Raw genomic sequence first — 18,441 nt, 5'->3', positions numbered from 1 at the left:
CTGTACTGTGTGACTCTATGACTCTGAGCCCTTGGAGAAGGTGCACAGGAGATTTACTGTAAAAGTACAAGGCCGGAAGGATTTCATGGCCTTGTGAGGGCTTTGGTGAAACTGGGATTCTCCTCCTAGACCAGCGAAGGTTAAGGAGAGATATCATCTCAATTACCCAAATCTGGGGGAAATGGGACATTAAAAAGAGGTGGAGAAGAGGTTGCTAAGATAAAGTTTGACAAGAAGATGGGTAAGGATTCAGGCTCTGTCGCCAGTCAAAGGGAACACCATTAAATAAAGCAAAACCTGAAGTTAATGTAGAAATTGCTGGAGAAACCCAGTAGCTCTTGCAGCGTCTGTGGAGAGAAAGAGACAGCATTAATGTTTTCAGTCCAGTATGACTCTTGAAACAGTCATGACAGGATTTCAGGAATTTTCTTTTTGTTGTTTACTTTTCAGCCTATCTCCCGAACCCCAGAATGTGGTAAGCTTACAGAGCAGACATCGAAAGGAACTGATCGAAATGTATCAGGCAAATGGAGAGGTGAGTTAGTTTCTCCCCGCCGCACCTCTCGGTCTCTCTCTCTCTTTTTCTGTCTCCTTCATTTGGTCTTTTTTTTGTTCATTATTAAGTTCTTTCTCTCCCTTTCTCTCTCTTTCTCTGTCCTTTTCTCTTTTTCCCTCCCCCACACCCTCCCCCACTCCCTCCCCTTTCTTTCCCTCTTCCTCTTTTCCTTCCTTTCTTTCTCTCTCTCTTTCTTTCTCTTTCTTCCCCTCTCTCTCTTCCCCTCCTCTCTCTCTCTTCCCCTCCTCTCTCTCTCTTCCCTCCCCTCTCCTCTCCTTCCCCTCCTCTCTCCCTCTTCCCCTCCTCTCTCCCTCTTCCCCTCCTCTCTCCCTCTTCCCCTCCTCTCTCCCTCTTCCCCTCCTCTCTCCCTCTTCCCCTCCTCTCTCCCTCTTCCCCTCCTCTCTCCCTCTTCCCCTCGTCTCTCCCTCTTCCCCTCCCCTCTCTCTCTTCCCCTCCCTCTCTCTCTTCCCCTCCCCTCTCTCTCTTCCCCTCCCCTCTCCCTCTTCCCCTCCCCTCTCCTCTTCCCCTCCCCTCTCCCTCTTCCCTTCCCCTCTCCCTCTTCCCCTCCCCTCTCCCTCTTCCCCTCCTCTCTCCCTCTTCCCCTCCTCTCTCCCTCTTCCCCTCCCCTCTCTCTCTTCCCCTCCCCTCTCTCTCTTCCCCTCCCCTCTCTCTCTTCCCCTCCCCTCTCTCTCTTCCCCTCCCCTCTCTCTCTTCCCCTCCCCTCTCTCTCTTCCCCTACCCTCTCTCTCTTCCCCTACCCTCTCTCTCTTCCCCTACCCTCTCTCTCTTCCCCTCCTCTCTCTCTCTTCCCCTCCCCTCTCTCTCTTCCCTCCCCTCTCCCTCTTCCTCTCCCCTCTCCCTCTTCCCCTCCCCTCTCCCTCTTCCCCTCCCCTCTCCTCTTCCCCTCCCCTCTCTCTCTCTTCCCCTCCCTCTCCTCTCCTTCCCCTCCCCTCTCTCTCTTCCCCTCCCCTCTCTCTCTTCCCCTCCCCTCTCTCTCTTCCCCTCCCCTCTCTCTCTTCCCCTCCCCTCTCTCTCTTCCCCTCCCCTCTCTCTCTTCCCCTCCTCTCTCTCTCTTCCCCTCCCCTCTCTCTCTTCCCCTCCCCTCTCCCTCTTCCTCTCCCCTCTCCCTCTTCCCCTCCCCTCTCCCTCTTCCCCTCCCCTCTCTCTCTCTTCCCCTCCCCTCTCCTCTCCTTCCCCTCCTCTCTCCCTCTTCCCCTCCTCTCTCCCTCTTCCCCTCCCCTCTCTCTCTTCCCCTCCCCTCTCTCTCTTCCCCTCCCCTCTCTCTCTTCCCCTCCCCTCTCTCTCTTCCCCTCCCCTCTCTCTCTTCCCCTCCCCTCTCTCTCTTCCCCTCCTCTCTCTCTCTTCCCCTCCCCTCTCTCTCTTCCCCTCCCCTCTCCCTCTTCCTCTCCCCTCTCCCTCTTCCCCTCCCCTCTCCCTCTTCCCCTCCCCTCTCTCTCTCTTCCCCTCCCCTCTCCTCTCCTTCCCCTCCTCTCTCCCTCTTCCCCTCCTCTCTCCCTCTTCCCCTCCTCTCTCCCTCTTCCCCTCCTCTCTCCCTCTTCCCCTCCTCTCTCCCTCTTCCCCTCCTCTCTCCCTCTTCCCCTCCTCTCTCCCTCTTCCCCTCCTCTCTCCCTCTTCCCCTCCTCTCTCCCTCTTCCCCTCCTCTCTCCCTCTTCCCCTCCCCTCTCTCTCTTCCCCTCCCCTCTCTCTCTTCCCCTCCCCTCTCTCTCTTCCCCTCCCCTCTCTCTCTTCCCCTCCCCTCTCTCTCTTCCCCTCCCCTCTCTCTCTTCCCCTCCCCTCTCTCTCTTCGCCTCCCCTCTCTCTCTTCGCCTCCCCTCTCTCTCTTCGCCTCCCCTCTCTCTCTTCGCCTCCCCTCTCTCTCTTCCCCTCCCCTCTCTCTCTTCCCCTCCCCTCTCTCTCTTCCCCTCCCCTCTCTCTCTTCCCCTCCCCTCTCTCTCTTCCCCTCCCCTCTCTCTCTTCCCCTCCCCTCTCTCTCTTCCCCTCCCCTCTCTCTCTTCCCCTCCTCTCTCTCTTCCCCTCCTCTCTCTCTCTTCCCCTCCCCTCTCTCTCTTCCCCTCCCCTCTCTCTCTTCCCCTCCCCTCTCTCTCTTCCCCTCCCCTCTCTCTCTTCCCCTCCCCTCTCTCTCTTCCCCTCCCCTCTCTCTCTTCGCCTCCCCTCTCTCTCTTCGCCTCCCCTCTCTCTCTTCGCCTCCCCTCTCTCTCTTCCCCTCCCCTCTCTCTCTTCCCCTCCCCTCTCTCTCTTCCCCTCCCCTCTCTCTCTTCCCCTCCCCTCTCTCTCTTCCCCTCCCCTCTCTCTCTTCCCCTCCCCTCTCTCTCTTCCCCTCCCCTCTCTCTCTTCCCCTCCCCTCTCCCTCTTCCCCTCCCCTCTCCCTCTTCCCCACCCCTCTCCCTCTTCCCCTCCCCTCTCCCTCTTCCCCCCCCCCTCTTCCCCTCTCCTCTCTCTCTCCTTCCCCTCCTCTCTCTCCTCTTCCCCTCCTCTCTCCCTCTTCCCCTCCTCTCTCCCTCTTCCCCTCCTCTCTCCCTCTTCCCCTCCCCTCTCCCTCTTCCCCTCCCCTCTCCCTCTTCCCCTCCCCTCTCCCTCTTCCCCTCCCCTCTCCCTCTTCCCCTCCCCTCTCCCTCTTCCCCTCCCCTCTCCCTCTTCCCCTCCCCTCTCCCTCTTCCCCTCCCCGCTCCCTCGTCCCCTCCCCTCTCCCTCTTCCCCTCCCCTCTCCCTCTTCCCCCCCCTCTCCCTCTTCCCCTCCCCTCTCCCTCTTCCCCTCCCCTCTCCCTCTTCCCCTCCCCCCTCTCTCTTCCCCTCTCCTCCTCTCTCTTCCCCTCTCCTCCTCTCTCTTCCCCTCTCCTCCTCTCTCTTCCCCTCTCCTTCTCTCTCTTCCCCTCTCCTCCTCTTCCTTCTTTCCTCCCTCCCTCCCTCTCATGCAGACTATTTGCTGAAAAGAAGCCAATTACAGTGTTGCCCACTGAACAAGGAACTTTAAACTGGAAACAGGTGACCCTTCACTGAGGGTCGAGTATCTATAAGGTTAATGTAAAAGGTTGAAACTTTATTTCTAATGTTTATAAAAATACTGTTTCAACTAGCTCTTGTCAGATGTAAATGGTTACTGCTTTTTCCCCCTTTTATTGCAATGCACTTCTATGCTTTTGTGTTCAGAATTCATTGATAGTCTCTTGTGAATATGTTCAGTGAAGGTAGAAGACAGAGGGTGGTGGTAGAGGGTTGTTTTTCAGACTGGAGGCCTGTGACAGTGGAGTGCCACAAGGATTGGTGCTGGGTCCACTACTTTTCATCATTTATATAAATGATTTGGATGTGAGCATAAGAGGTACAGTTAGTAAGTTTGCAGATGACATCAAAATTGGAGGTGTAGTGGACAGCGAAGAGGGTTACCTCAGATTACAACAGGATCTGGACCAGATGGGCCAATGGGCTGAGAAGTGGCAGATGGAGTTTAATTTAGATAAATGCGAGGAGCTGCATTTTGGGAAAGCAAATCTTAGCAGGACTTATACACTTAATGGTAAGGTCCTAGGGAGTGTTGCTGAACAAAGAGACCTTGGAGTGCAGGTTCATTGTTTCTTGAAAGTGGGTTTGCAGGTAGATAGGATAGTGAAGAGGGCGTTTGGTATGCTTTCCTTTATCGGTCAGTGCATTGAGTACAGGAGTTGGGAGGTCATGTTACGGCTGCACAGGACATTGGTAAGGCCACTTTTGGAATATTGCATTCAATTCTGGTCTCCCTGATATCAAAAGGATGTTATGAAGCTTGAAAGGGTTCAGAAAACATTTAAAAGGATGTTGCCCTCAATAACAAGTATATCATTCTGCATACTGTTTGCAGAGTGATTTACCGGGATAAGCCATGGGGTACAGGTCTCTGGCACAGAGTCTGTCCCTGTTGCTCAGAAGGGAAGTGGGGAGATGAGCAGAGCTTTAGTCATTGGGGACTCCATAGTTATTGGGACAGGAGGTTCTGTGGGGACGAGAGAGACTCACGGTTGGTGTGTTGCCTCCCAGGTGCCAGGGTTCGTGATGTCTCGGATTGTGTTTTTGGGATCCTAAACGGGTAGGGGGAGCAACCCCAAGTCATGGTCCACATAGGCACCAATGGTATAGGTAGGAAGAGGGATGGGGATGTAAGGCAGAAATTCAGGGAGCTAGGGTGGAAGCTGACAGCTAGAACAAACAGAGTTGTTGTCTCTGGTTTGTTACCCGTGCCACGTGCTAGTGAGGCGAGGAATATGGAGAGAGAGAGGAGTTGAACACGTGGCTACAGGGATGGTGCAGGGTGGTGGATGATGGGAAATGTTCATCCTGGAGTTCATTTACTAGTGGTGTACTGCAAGGATCTGTTTTGGGGCCACTGCTGTTTGTCACTTTTGTAAATGATCTGGATGAGGGCATAGAAGGATGGGTTAGTAAATTTACGGATGACACTAAAATCGGTGGAGGTGTGGACAGTTTGGGAGAATGTTGCAGGTTACAGAGGGACATAGATAAGTTGCATGGCTGGGCTGAGAGGTGGCAAATGCAGTTTAATGTGGAAAAGTGTGAGGTAATTCACTTTGGAAGGAGCAAAAGGAATAGAGAGTACTGGGCTGATGGTAAGATTCTTGGTAGTGTACGTGAACAGAGAGATCTCGGTGTCCATGTTCATAGATCCCTGAAAGTTGCCACCCAGGTTGATAGGGTTATTAAGAAGGCATACGGTGTGTTAGCTTTTATTGGTAGAGCGATTGAGTTTCGGAGCCATGAGGTCATGCTGCAGCTGTACAAAACTCTGGTGGGGCCGAACTTGGAGTATTGTGGACATTTCTGTGCCGCATTATAGGAAGGATGTGGGAGCTTTGGAAAGGGTGCAGAGGAGATTTACCAGGATGTTGCCTGGTATGGAGGGAAGGTCTTATGAGGAAAGGTTGAAGGATTTGAGGCTGTTTTCATTAGAGAGAAGAAGGTTAAGAGGTGACTTAATAGAAACATACAGAGAGCCTTTTTCCTTGGATGATGATGATGGCTAGCATAAGGGGACATAGCTTTAAACTGAGGGGTGATAGATATAGAATAGATGTCAGAGATGGGTTCTTTACCCAGAGATTAGTAGGGGCATGGAACGCCCTGCCTGCAACAGTGGTAGACTTGCCAACTTTACAGGCATTTAAATGGTCATTGGATAAACATATGGATGAAAATGGAATAGTGTAGGTTTGATGGGCTTCAGATTGGTTCCACAGGTCAGCGTAATATCGAGGGCTGATGGGCCTGTACTGTGCTGTAATATTCTATGTTGCCAGGGTTGGAGGATTTGAGCTATAGGAAGAGACTGAATAGGCTGGGGCTTTTTTCCCTGGAGTGTCAGAGGCTGAGGGGTGACCTTTATAGAGGTTTATAAAACTGAGAGGTATGGATAGGGTAAATAGACAAAGTCTTTTCCCTGGGGTGGGGGAGTCCAGAACTCGGCACAGGTTTAGGGTGAGAAGGGAAAGATATAAAAGAGACCTAAGGGGCAACTTTTTCAAGCAGAGGGTGGTATGTGCATGGATTGAGCTGCCAGGGGAAGTAGTGGAGGCTGGTACAATTGCAATATTTATAAGGCATCTCAGTGGGTATATGAATAAGAGGGATACAGAGGGATATGGGCCGGGTGCTGGCAAATGGGCCTAGATCAGGTTGGGATATCTGGTCGGCATGGACGGGTTGGACCAAAGGGTCCGTCTCTGTGCTGTACAGCTCAATGACTGACTGCGGCGGTAAACAATTAGCAAAAATAAAACTTGAGGTCAATCAAACCAGGTCTCACTGTGGAATCTGACTTGAAATGACTCAGGCCGGTATTCTGTCACCAAGTCATCCTTTATTTCCATGTGCACGGTACATGGACTCTGACCAGCCAGCTCAAAGCCAGTCTGTGGAGTCTGTCAGACAGAGCTCCCTGATTGGCCCAGGTTAATAACCCGAATCAAGAATCTCATCGTCAATAAGATCCATTGATCCAATGAGTTCCAATTACTGTTACCATCAGCAGGGATCATAACAACGCTCACTCGTGCAGATTCTCTTTTGAATTCTTTTCCACTCTCTGTTCCCCCTTATGCTTCTTTGCTTTCTCTGTCACATAGACTCCATGAATTTCTTTGTAATTTCTCTGTCTCTCACTCTCGTATGTATTTGCTCTTTCTCATGCGGTCCACCCTCGTTTCTGTATCTCACTGGCCTGCTTTTCGGTTCCATTGATCTCTCTCTCTCTCTTTCCATCTCTCTCTCTGTCTCTCTCTCTGTCTCTCTCTCTGTCTCTCTCTCTGTCTCTCTCTCTGTCTCTCTCTCTGTCTTTCTGTCTCTCTCTGTCTCTCTCTGTGTCTCTCTCTGCCTGCCTGTCCCTCTCTTTCGACATTCACACTCTCTCAACTCTCTCTCTCTCTCTCCCTCTCCCTCTCTCTCTCTCTCGACATTCTCTCTCTCTTTCTTTTTCTCTCTCTCCCTCCCCCCTCAGCATACTCTCTCTCTCTTCTCACACTTTTGTCCTTTCTTATGAATTTCCTTTTCCATCAGTACTGAATGTCTTCTCTTTGTGATCCCTGGTTCAGACACCTTTTCTAAAGTTTTCCCTGCCAGAAGCTTCATAATGTAAAGCCCTTTAATTAAGTTCATCCTTTAGCCTCCTTTTATTTTGTAGGAAAGACTCTCTATCTGTTTGGATAGATATTCCCCCATTTTCTTATTCAGACAGAGCTAACACCCTTTCGAACTGAGATGAGGAGGAATTTCTTCAGCCAGAGGGTGGTAAAACTGTGGAACTTATTGCGACAGAGGGCTGTGGAGGCCAAGTCACTGAGTGTATTTAAGACAAAGATAGATAGGTTCCTGATTAGTAAGGGGGTCAAGGGTCACAGGGAGAAGGCAGGAGAATGAGGTTGAGAAACATATCAGCCATGATGGAATAATGGAGCAGATTTGATGAGTTGAATGGCCTAATTCTGCTCCTATATTTTAAGGTCACAGGATGGGGGCAATGCTGGCAAGTGCAGGACTTATTGCCATCCTTAATTTCCCCTGATCTGAGTGCCTTGCTCAGCCATTTCAGAGGGCAGTTAAGAATTGACTGTGGGGCTGGAGTTACGCACAGGCCTGACCAGGCAAGGGCAACAGATTTCCTGAGTGAACCAGATGGGTTTCGATGGTCACCATCTCAATTCCAGATTTTATGAATTGAGTTTAAATTCCACCATCTCCCGTGGGTGGGATTTGAACTTGTGTTGCCCGGGCATTAGCCTGAGCTTCTGTGTTGCTGCTCCAGTAATAATACCACTGCAGCACCACCAGATATCTTGTCAACAGATGAGTCAAGAGTTTTTTTCTCTGAGTGACCCACCTCCCTTTAACAAACGAACTTGCACACTGACATTTCCCTCTGGTACATTCTAAGGCTGCTCTTGCAGGTTTTCTGGCAGAATAGGAAGTTATGTTTGTTGCATATAAGACAAACAGAGTCTATCCCGGTTCCACTTCTGCTATCTAAATGTTTTATGAAGCAATTTCCAAAGTTGTGGGATAGCTTTCAAAGCTGCACTTCCTTAACTTAAGGACTGAATTGTCCTTTAATGTCCACTCAGTTCCTCATTCTCCAACGATACTGCTCAGTGATGTGCTGCTTGTTACAATATCTACCACAGGGGAAGGACATTCAGCCCATCCTGCCTGGGACAGTCTTCAGAAGAGCCTTGTTCAGGTGTTACATTCCACCATTACCATTACCTTTTCAGGTAGAAAGTTCCCTATCTCTACTTGATTAGATTAGATTCCCTAAAGTGTGGAAACAGGCCCTTCGGCCCAGCAAATCCACACCGACCCTCCGAAGAGTAACCCACAGAGACCCATTTCCCTCTGACTAATGCACCTCACACTATGGGACAATTTAGCATGGCCAATTCACCTGACCTGCACATCTTTGGACTGTGGGAGGAAACCGGAGCACCCGGAGGAAACCCACGCAGACAGAGGGAGAATGTGCAAACTCCACAGAGACAGTCGCCCGAGGATGGAATTGAACCTGGGACCCTGGTGCTGTGAGGCAGCCGTGCTAACCACTGAGCTACCGTGCCACCCTCTATCTCTACTGAGCAACCTTTTTTTTTGTTTTAGTTCATTCATGAGATGCTGGTGTCACTGGCTAGGCCAGCAATTTGTTTTTATTGGTCATGCAAATAGGTTAACCACATTGCTGCGTGCATGGAGTCACGTGTAGGCCAGATTAGGTGAGGATAGCGGATACCCTTCACATAAAGGGATTCGTGAATTAGATCACAGGATCATCAAATCCCTACAGTGTGGGAGTAGGCCATTTGGCCCATTGAGTTCACACCAACCCTCTGAAGAGCATCCCCCCTGAGAGCTACCCCACATAACCAACCTAGCCTACACATACCTGGGTACTAGAGGCAATTTAACACGGTCAATCCACCCTAACCTGCACATCTTTGGATTGTGGGAGCACCCAGAGGAAACCTGCATAGACATGGGGAGAATGTGCAAACCCCACACAGACGGTCGCCCGAGGCCGGAATTGAACCCAGTGCTAACCACTGAGCCACCGCCGTACTGTCCATTGAATTCATGGTCATCATTAGACTTTTAATTCCAGATTCTTATTAAGTTCAAACTCGACCATCTGTCATGTTGGGATTTGAATCTGCCTCCCCCTTTTCAGTTTCAATCTTCTCATTCATGGCCACTATTCCTGTTAACATTGTGAAGTCGCAGAGAGAAGCTTGGCTCGCTCGAGTCGAACTTTTTATTTTACATTGTGGAAGTGAGTTTCTGAACACACTCCCCAGGTGTGTGCATGTGTATTTTTAACATCCAGAATGTGTGACCTTTTGGAATATAGAAGAGTGAGAGGTGACCTTATTTAAACACATCAAAACTTTTGTACCTAAAACAAAGAATTACGGATGCCGGAAATCTGAAACAGAAGCAGAAATCGCTGGAGAAACTCAGCAGGTCTGGTAGCATCTGTGGAGAGAAAGCAGAGTTAAGAACAGCATTTCATTTTCTGCTTGGGGACCCTGCAGTTTTCAGGACTCGATATCGAGGTCATTAATCTTCGGGTCTGAGCACCATGTCCTTTACCCACTCCATCCCTCAGGCCCTGTCCTGTCTGTTTTCACTCATTGTCTCTCTGAGCAGCTTTTCTTTCTCTCTGGCTATTTATCATCTGTTGATTTGTCATCCTCTGTCTCGGGGCTTCATCTCTCCCTAACTTTTCACTCCTTGCTCCCACAGCCCCTGTCTTGGGCACATGTACCTCCACCTATCAAAAGCTGCTATCACCTCTGAACAAGGGCCGTTGGACTCTGAACTCTCCCCACACGTGCTGCCAGACCTGCTGAGATTCTTCAGGGACTTGATAGGGGCAGTTTCCCCTGGTGGGAGAGCCTAGCACCAGAGGGCATCAACTCAGAAAAAGGAGTCACCTGTTTAAGACAGAGATGAGGAGGAATTTCCTCTCTCCGAGGGGAGTGAATCTGTGGAATCCTTTACCACGGAGGGCTGTCGAGGCTGGGTCACTGAGGATGCTCAAGGCTCAGAGAGAGAGATCGTTAATCAGGAAGGGAATCGAGGGTTAGGGGGAAAAGGCAGGAAAGTGGAGTTGAGGATTCAGATCAGTGACAATCTCATTGAATGGGGGAGCAGACTCGATGGGCTGAATGGCCTATGCCTCATGCACCGATCAGCAGTCCAGTTAAGGATGGGGTTCTCCTGCTCCTACGGCAGCAGGGTAGGATCGACAGACAGTAGATCACTCCTCCTCTCCACGGTTTTCTGTTTCATTCTTCATTTTTTATGCTCCCACCCAACACCCCACCCCCTCAGCTCGCACAGGAGGTCTTCAGTCTGAGCAAACAGCACAAACACCGAGAGATGGACCTCCAGGTCAGTCACAGCAGGTGAGAACAGTCACTGGGTTTCCACATTTCTGTGGGGGATGTCTGCACGGTGCAATACGCGTGTGACGAAGCTGTAAACCGTGCTGCAATCAGAGAGGGCAGGTGGGGCTTTGGAAAGCAGGACACTAACACAGAGGCAAGGAACATTACAGGATCGAATCCCCCTTATAGGCCATGTCCACACAATCCAGGCTGACTCTCCCTGTGAAGCACTTGAAGGGGTTCCGCACTCGCAGGGTCAGTGCTGAGGGAGTGCCGCACTGTCACAGGGTCAGTGCTGAGGGAGTGCCGCACTGTCGGAGGGTCAGTGCTGAGGGAGTGCCGCACTGTCGCAGGGTCAGTGCTGAGGGAGTGCCGCACTGTCGCAGGGTCAGTGCTGAGGGAGTGCCGCACTGTCGGAGGGTCAGTGCTGGGGGAGTGTCGCACTGTCGGAGCGTCAGTGCTGAGGGAGTGCAGCACTGTCGGAGGGTCAGTGCTGAGGGAGCGCCGCACTGTCGGAGGGTCAGTGCTGAGGGAGCGCCGCACTGTCGGAGGGTCAGTGCTGGGGGAGTGCAGCACTGTCACAGGGTCAGTGCTGAGGGAGTGCCGCACTGTCACAGGGTCAGTGCTGAGGGAGTGCCGCATTGTCGCAGGGTCAGTGCTGAGGGAGTGCCGCACTGTCGCAGGGTCAGTGCCGAGGGGGTGCCGCACTGTCGTAGGGTCAGTGCCGAGTCAGTGCCGCACTGTCGCAGGGTCAGTGCCGAGTCAGTGCCGCACTGTCGCAGGGTCAGTGCCGAGTCAGTGCCGCACTGTCGCAGGGTCAGTGCTGAGGGAGCGCCGCACTGTCGCAGGGTCAGTGCCGAGGCAGTGCCGCACTGTCGCAGGGTCAGCGCCGAGGGAGCGCCGCACTATCGCAGGGTCAGCGCCGAGGGAGCGCCGCACTGTCGCAGGGTCAGCGCCGAGGGAGCGTCGCAGGGTCAGCGCCGAGGGAGCGCCGCACTGTCGCAGGGTCAGCGCCGAGGGAGTGCCGCACTGTCACAAGGTCAGCGCCGAGGAAGCGCCGCACTGTCGCAGGGTCAGCGCCGAGGAAGCGCCGCACTGTCGCAGGGTCAGCGCCGAGGAAGCGCCGCACTGTCGCAGGGTCAGCGCCGAGGGAGCGCCGCACTGTCGCAGGGTCAGCGCCGAGGGAGCGCCGCACAGTCGCAGGGTCAGCGCCGAGGGAGCGCCGCACAGTCGCAGGGTCAGCGCCGAGGGAGCGCCGCACAGTCGCAGGGTCAGCGCCGAGGGAGCGCCGCACTGTCGCAGGGTCAGCGCCGAGGGAGCGCCGCACAGTCGCAGGGTCAGCGCCGAGGGAGCGCCGCACAGTCGCAGGGTCAGCGCCGAGGGAGCGCCGCACTGTCGCAGGGTCAGCGCCGAGGGAGTGTCGCAGGGTCAGCGCCGAGGGAGCGCCGCACTGTCGCAGGGTCAGTGCCGAGGGAGTGCCGCACTGTCGCAGCGTCAGTGCTGAGGGAGTGCCGCAGGGTCAGTGCTGAGGGAGTGCCGCACTGTCGCAGGGTCAGTGCTGAGGGAGCGCCGCACTGTCGCAGGGTCAGCGCCGAGGGAGCGCCGCACTGTCGGGGGGGTCAGTGCCGAGGGAGTGTCGCAGGGTGAGTGCCGAGGGAGCGCCGCACTGTCGCAGGGTGAGTGCCGAGGGAGCGCCGCACTGTCGCAGGGTGAGTGCCGAGGGAGCGCCGCACTGTCGCAGGGTGAGTGCCGAGGGAGCGCCGCACTGTCGCAGGGTGAGTGCCGAGGGAGCGCCGCACTGTCGCAGGGTGAGTGCCGAAGGAGCGCCGCACTGTCGCAGGGTGAGTGCCGAGGGAGCGCCGCACTGTCGCAGGGTGAGTGCCGAGGGAGCGCCGCACTGTCGCAGGGTGAGTGCCGAGGGAGCGCCGCACTGTCGCAGGGTGAGTGCCGAGGGAGCGCCGCACTGTCGCAGGGTGAGTGCCGAGGGAGCGCCGCACTGTCGCAGGGTGAGTGCCGAGGGAGCGCCGCACTGTCGCAGGGTGAGTGCCGAGGGAGCGCCGCACTGTCGCAGGGTGAGTGCCGAGGGAGCGCCGCACTGTCGCAGGGTGAGTGCCGAGGGAGCGCCGCACTGTCGCAGGGTGAGTGCCGAGGGAGCGCCGCACTGTCGGAGAATCAGTGCTAAGAGAGTACTGCATGTCGCAGGGTCAGTGCTGAGAGAGTACTGGACTGACGGAGGGTCAGTGCTGAGGGAATACTGGACTATCGGAGGGTCAGTGCTGAGGGAGTGCTGCACTGTCGCAGGGTCAGTGCTGAGGGAGTGCCGCACTGTTGCAGGGTCAGTGCTGAGGGAGTGCCGCACTGTCGGAGGGTCAGTGCTGAGGCAGTACTGGACTGTTGGAGGGGAATGGTTAATATTGCAGAGTGCCTTAAGCACCACCCACTATAATGTCATGTGGTCATGTGAACAAAAGATTTGGTATCTGGAAGGATTTAGATTGATGTCAGGTCCTGGTCATTGTCTCTGTAACGATGTTTATTAATTCAGTTACTTAACAAATTACTAAACATCCAGTAAAGTTTAGCTTGTTAACTACTTGAGACTGGTTTAGTTTGACTAGAAAATGGTTTGCTGTCTGATACTTGGCTAGCTGAGTCCTGTTGGTCCCTCCATGTGTGCAGTCAGCTCGTTCACAGTGAGAGTACAGGCCCCTGTCTCACTGTGTTGACAACAGCATGGAACAGAGCAGCTCCCCTTCCACCTCGCGTTTGTTCACCATTATGGCAAAGATGATCACATGCTTCATATACGCATTAACTCTAGTATCTCCTACACCATTACATTAATACCCTGTAAAGAAAAGAACATCATTGTTTTAATGCACTTTAGTGATGGGAAGTTGTGAAATGTGTGACACAAATTCTTTCTCTCTTGTTTACTCTTCCTCTTTCTCCATTTCCCTCCATACTTTGTTTCTTCTCTCTCTCTCTCTCTCTCTCTCTCTCTCTGCTTTCTATGTCTGTCTCTTGCTTTTACTCTCTCCATCTTGGAATATTGTGTTCAGTTCTGGTCACCCTACTATAGGAAAGCTTACAGAGGCTTTGGAGAGGGTGCAAAGAAGGTTTTCGCAGAGAGTTGTGAATGTATGGCATGTGTTGCCAGCTGTGGTGGTGGCAGCAGAGTCATTGGGGACATTTAAGTGTCTGCTGGACATGCACATGGATAACAGTGAGTTGAGGGATGTGTAGGTTCAGTTACTATATTTTACATTAGGATTAAACCTCGGCACAACATCGGGGGCCCAAGGGCCTGTCCTGTGCTGTACTGTTCTATGTTCCATATTCTATGTTCTATCTCTGTCTTTTCCCCCAATTTGCTCATTTAACTTTTCCATCTCTTTTTCTCTGTTTCTCTTTCCCAGTGATTCTTTGATCCAGTCCCTTTCTCTCTAGTTCTCTCTCTCTTTCCCCTTTTCTCCCTGATTTCTAAATGTATTTTAGACAATAGACAATGGGTGCAGGAGTCGGCCATTCTGCCCTTCAAGCCTGCACCACCATTCAATATGATCATGGCTGATCATTCCTAATCAGTATCCTGTTCCTGCCTTATCTCCATAACCCTTGATTCCACTATCCTTGAGAGCTCTATCCAACTCTTTCTTAAATGAATCCAGAGACTGGGCCTCCACTGCCCTCTGGGGCAGAGCATTCCACACACCCACCACTCTCTGGGTGAAGAGGTTTCTCCTCATCTCTGTCCTAAATGGTCTACCCCGTATTTTTAAGCTGTGTCCTCTGGTTCGGTGCTCACCCATCAGCGGAAACATGTTTCCTGCCTCCAGAGTGTCCAATCCTTTAATCCTTTAATAATCTTATTTTCTCTTCCTTTGTTGCTTCTTTCATATTTCTCTCCCTCTGTCCCATTTTGCTTCCTGTCTTTTATCTTTCTTACTCTCTCTTTGTGTCTCTCACTTCCCCCTTCTCTCCCTTTCTCTCCCTGTCCCGTATTACTCCCTGTCTTCTATCTTAATCTTGAGAGTGTGATGTTGGAAAAGCACAGCAGGTCAGGCAGCATCCGAGGAGCAGGAAAATCAACGTTTTGGGCTGGAGCCCTTCATCAGGAATTCAGCGCATTCCTGATGAAAGGCTTTTGCCCGAAACGTCGATTTTCCTGCTCTTCGGATACTGCCTGACCTGCTGTGCTTTTCCAGCAACACCAGTCTCAACTCTGATCTCCAGCATCTGCAGACCTCACTGTCTCCATTTTATTTTAGTCTCTCTATCTCTCTCCCTACTGCTTGCTCTCTACCTCTCGCTTCCTATCTCTTGCTCCCTGTATCTCTCTCTACATCTCTCTCTGTCTCTGCCTCTGTCTCTATGTGTGTGTTTGGACCCCTTTCTTTTTCTCTGTGTATCTCTCTCTCTCTGTCTCTCTGTGACCTCTCTCTCTCTGTAGCTCTCTCCAAATATATATCTTTATAAATATCTCAATATAATTTCTCTCTCTCTCTCTCTCTGTCTCTCTCTCTGTCTCTGTCTCTCTCTCTGTCTCTCTCTCTCTCTGTCTCTCTCTCTCTCTCTCTCAATTCCTGCCTTCTCTCTTCCTCTCTATCTACTTTCCCTCTTTTCCTTCCTGTCTCTTTCTCCCTTTCCTACAGAGGGGTATTTCACTCTCTGGGTGTAGGGCGTGCCCATTCTGATGTTCCCTGCGATAACTGTCCACACTGTGTCTAGGTTGGTGGAGTTGGAGGTGAGGCTGTCTGAGCTGGAGGGAGAGCGGGAGCGATTACTGGAGCGATTCGAGGAATTGGAGAAAGCCAATGCCAGGGTGAAGGAGGATTATGATAACCTTCAGCAGCTTTACCGTTCACAGTGGGAGCAACTCCTGAAGCGGGAGGTGGAGGGAACAGAACTGATCCAGAACATGATTGACATCAAGGTTCAAGCGGCGAGAGATCTGAATTATCGGAACGAGAAGCCAAAGAGGTAACGGAGCTGAACCACTGACTCCCTCAGAAAACAGGCAAACATAACATTCATTCCATTGTTACCAAGTGGCAGCTGTCTACACGGCACACGGTGAGATACAGAGTAAAGCTCCCTCTACACAGTCCCCATCCACCACTCCCAGGATGGGGACAGCACGGGGTTAGATTCAGAGTAAAGCTTCCTCAACACTGTCACCATCCATCACTCCCAGGATGGGGACAGCATGGGGTTAGATACAGAGTAAAGCTCCCTCTACACTGTCCCCATCCATCACTCCCAGAATGGGGACAGCACGGGGTTAGATATAGAGTAAAGCTCCCTCTACACTGTCCCCATCCACCACTCCCAGGATGGGGACAGCATGGGGTTAGATACAGAGTAAAGCTCTCTCTACACTGTCCCCATCTACCACTCCCAGGAGAGGGACAGCACGGGATTAGATTCAGAGTAAAGCTTTCTCTACACTATCCCCATCTACCACTCCCAGGAGAGGACAGCACGGGGTTAGATACAGAGTAAAGCTCTCTCTACACTGTCCCCATCCACCACTCCCAGGATGGGGACAGCACGGGGTTAGATTCAGAGTAAAGCTTCCTCAACACTGTCACCATCCAACACTCCCAGGATGGGGACAGCATGGGGTTAGATACAGAGTAAAGCTCCCTCTACACTGTCCCCATCCATCACTCCCAGAATGGGGACAGCACAGGGTTAGATATAGAGTAAAGCACCCTCTACACTGTCCCCATCCACCACTCCCAGGATGGGGACAGCATGGGGTTAGATACAGAGTAAAGCTCTCTCTACACTGTCCCCATCTACCACTCCCAGGAGAGGGACAGCACGGGGTTAGATACAGTGTAAGGGTCCTTCTACACTCTCCCCCATCAAACATTGTTCCCCTGCATGATATTGTGTCTTTTGAAAACTCAAGTGTGTTTGTACGGGTTGCTTGCGAGAAGATCACTGTGTAGTGCTGGGGCTGATGAGTGTTCTGTGTATCTTTCTCAGGGTCCAGGAGAAGAACTTGGAGAAAGACCTGGCTGTCATTTCCCGGGTTCCCATCTCGATGGACACGTGAGTGAGGCCTGTTTTACTGAAGAAAGACTGCATGGCTCCTCTACCCACCACACGGCTATTATTGTGCTCAACATCTCTGAATAGGCTGGAATACAGAGATGGCCATTTGGCCCATCATACCTGTGGCTGCTATTCTGAAGTGTTCTGATTCCCTGCTCTTTCCTTTCAACTTTGTTTTATTTCCCTTTCCAATAACTTGCAGAAAGGTGGTTTCTCCATTTGGCACGTTGTGATCAGTGATATCTCTCAGGGATAGGGTGTGTTAAAAAGGTAAGGGATGGCTGATTTCCTTCCCTGAAGGACACTAGTGAGCCAGGTGTTTTGGGCAATCGCCAGTAGTTGGTATGAGTCCAAAGTTTGTGCGAAGATTTGTAGCTCGGGTGCTCGTTGTTGTGGTTCTGTTCGCCGAGCTGGAAGTTTTTGTTGCAAACGTTTCGTCCCCTGGCTAGGCGACATCATCAGTGCTTGGGAGCCTCGTGCGAAGCGCTTCTTTGATGTTTCCTCCGGTGTTTATAGTGGTCTGTACCTGCCGCTTCAAAATACCATGCAAGGACTGCACTAAACACTATATAGGGCAAACAGGAAGACAGCTAACAATCCGCATACATGAACATCAACTAGCCACGAAACGACACGACCAGCTATCCTTAGTAGCCACACACGCAGACAACAAGCAACATGAATTCGACTGGGACAACACTACTATCGTGGGGCAAGCCAGACAGAGAACAGCCAGGGAATTCCTAGAGGCATGGCATTCATCCACAAACTCCATCAACAAACACATCGACCTGGACCCAATATACCAACCACTACAGCGGACAGCTGAAACTGACAACCGGAAGCGGCAGGGACAGACCACTATAAACACCGGAGGAAACATCAAAGAAGCGCTTCGCAGGAGGTTCCCAAGCACTGATGATGTCGCCTAGCCAGGGGACGAAACGTTTCCAACAAAAACTTCCAGCTCGGCGAACATAACCACAACAGTTGTATGAGTCTATTTTTTTATGTGTTGGGTTCAAGTTATTCACATTGCCATTATTCATATCGTTAATCAGTCGACAAAGTCATATATCCAAATTTACTAATGACACAAGATTTGACAGTATTGTAGACAGTGTTGATGATAGCATTAATTTGTAAAATTTCGGGTGGCACGGTGGCTCAGTAGTTAGCACTGCTGCCTCACAGCGCCAGGGACCCAGGTTTGATTCCAGCCTCGGGCGACTGACTGTGTTGAGTTTGCACATTCTCCCCGTGTCTGTGTGGGTTTCCTCCGGGTGCTCCAGTTTCCTCTCACAGTCCAAAGGTGTGCAGGTCAGGTGAATTGCCCATGCTAAATTGCCCCGGGATGTGTGGGTTAGGTACATTAGTCAGGGCTAAATATAGGGTCGGGGGAATGGATCTGGATGGGTTACTCTTCGGAGGGCCTGCTTCCACACTGTAGGGATTCTATGAAAATAAAGGGATCTGTAGCTATTTTCCCTGGGGTGTCAGCAGCTTATAAAATCATGACGGTTGAATAGTCAAGGTACTTTTCCCTGGGGTTGGGGAGTCCAAAACTAGAGGGTATAGGTTTAGGGTTAGAGTTGAAAGATTTAAAAGGAACCTAAGGGGTATCTTTTTTTACACAGAGTGTGGTGCTTGTATGGAATGAGATGCCAGAGGAAGTGGTGGAGGCTGATACAATTACGACATTTAAAAGGCATCTGGATGGGTATCTGAATAGGAAGGGTTTGGAGGGATATGGGCCAAGTGCTGGCAAATGGAACTGGATTAATTTGGGATATTTGGTCAGCATGGACGAGTTGGACCGAAGGGTCTGTTTCCATGCTGTACATCTCTATGAGTCCAGGTGAAGGGTAAAACTGTAAATAA

At 51.8% G+C, this 18,441-nt stretch overlaps 1 protein-coding gene across 1 annotated transcript in view; it reads left to right on the top strand.

Annotated features, from left to right (window-relative positions):
- The window catches only part of atg16l2 (autophagy related 16 like 2), a 148,157-nt gene that overhangs the window by 18,392 nt on the left and 111,324 nt on the right, over positions 1-18,441 (top strand). The window contains exons 3-6 of the mRNA XM_087988558.1: positions 451-535; positions 10,439-10,512; positions 15,226-15,477; positions 16,492-16,557. Coding sequence (XP_087844684.1) covers positions 451-535; positions 10,439-10,512; positions 15,226-15,477; positions 16,492-16,557 — 477 coding nt within the window. The remainder of the gene's footprint in view (positions 1-450; positions 536-10,438; positions 10,513-15,225; positions 15,478-16,491; positions 16,558-18,441) is intronic.

This window comes from Chiloscyllium plagiosum, unplaced genomic scaffold (genome assembly GCF_037043375.1).
Source record: "Chiloscyllium plagiosum isolate Xiang-an unplaced genomic scaffold, Cpla_swu_hap1 HiC_scaffold_6, whole genome shotgun sequence".
Taxonomy (NCBI): Eukaryota; Metazoa; Chordata; class Chondrichthyes; order Orectolobiformes; family Hemiscylliidae; genus Chiloscyllium; species Chiloscyllium plagiosum.
Note: the sequence above shows the minus strand (reverse complement) of the source record. Positions and strands in the feature narration are given on the sequence as shown.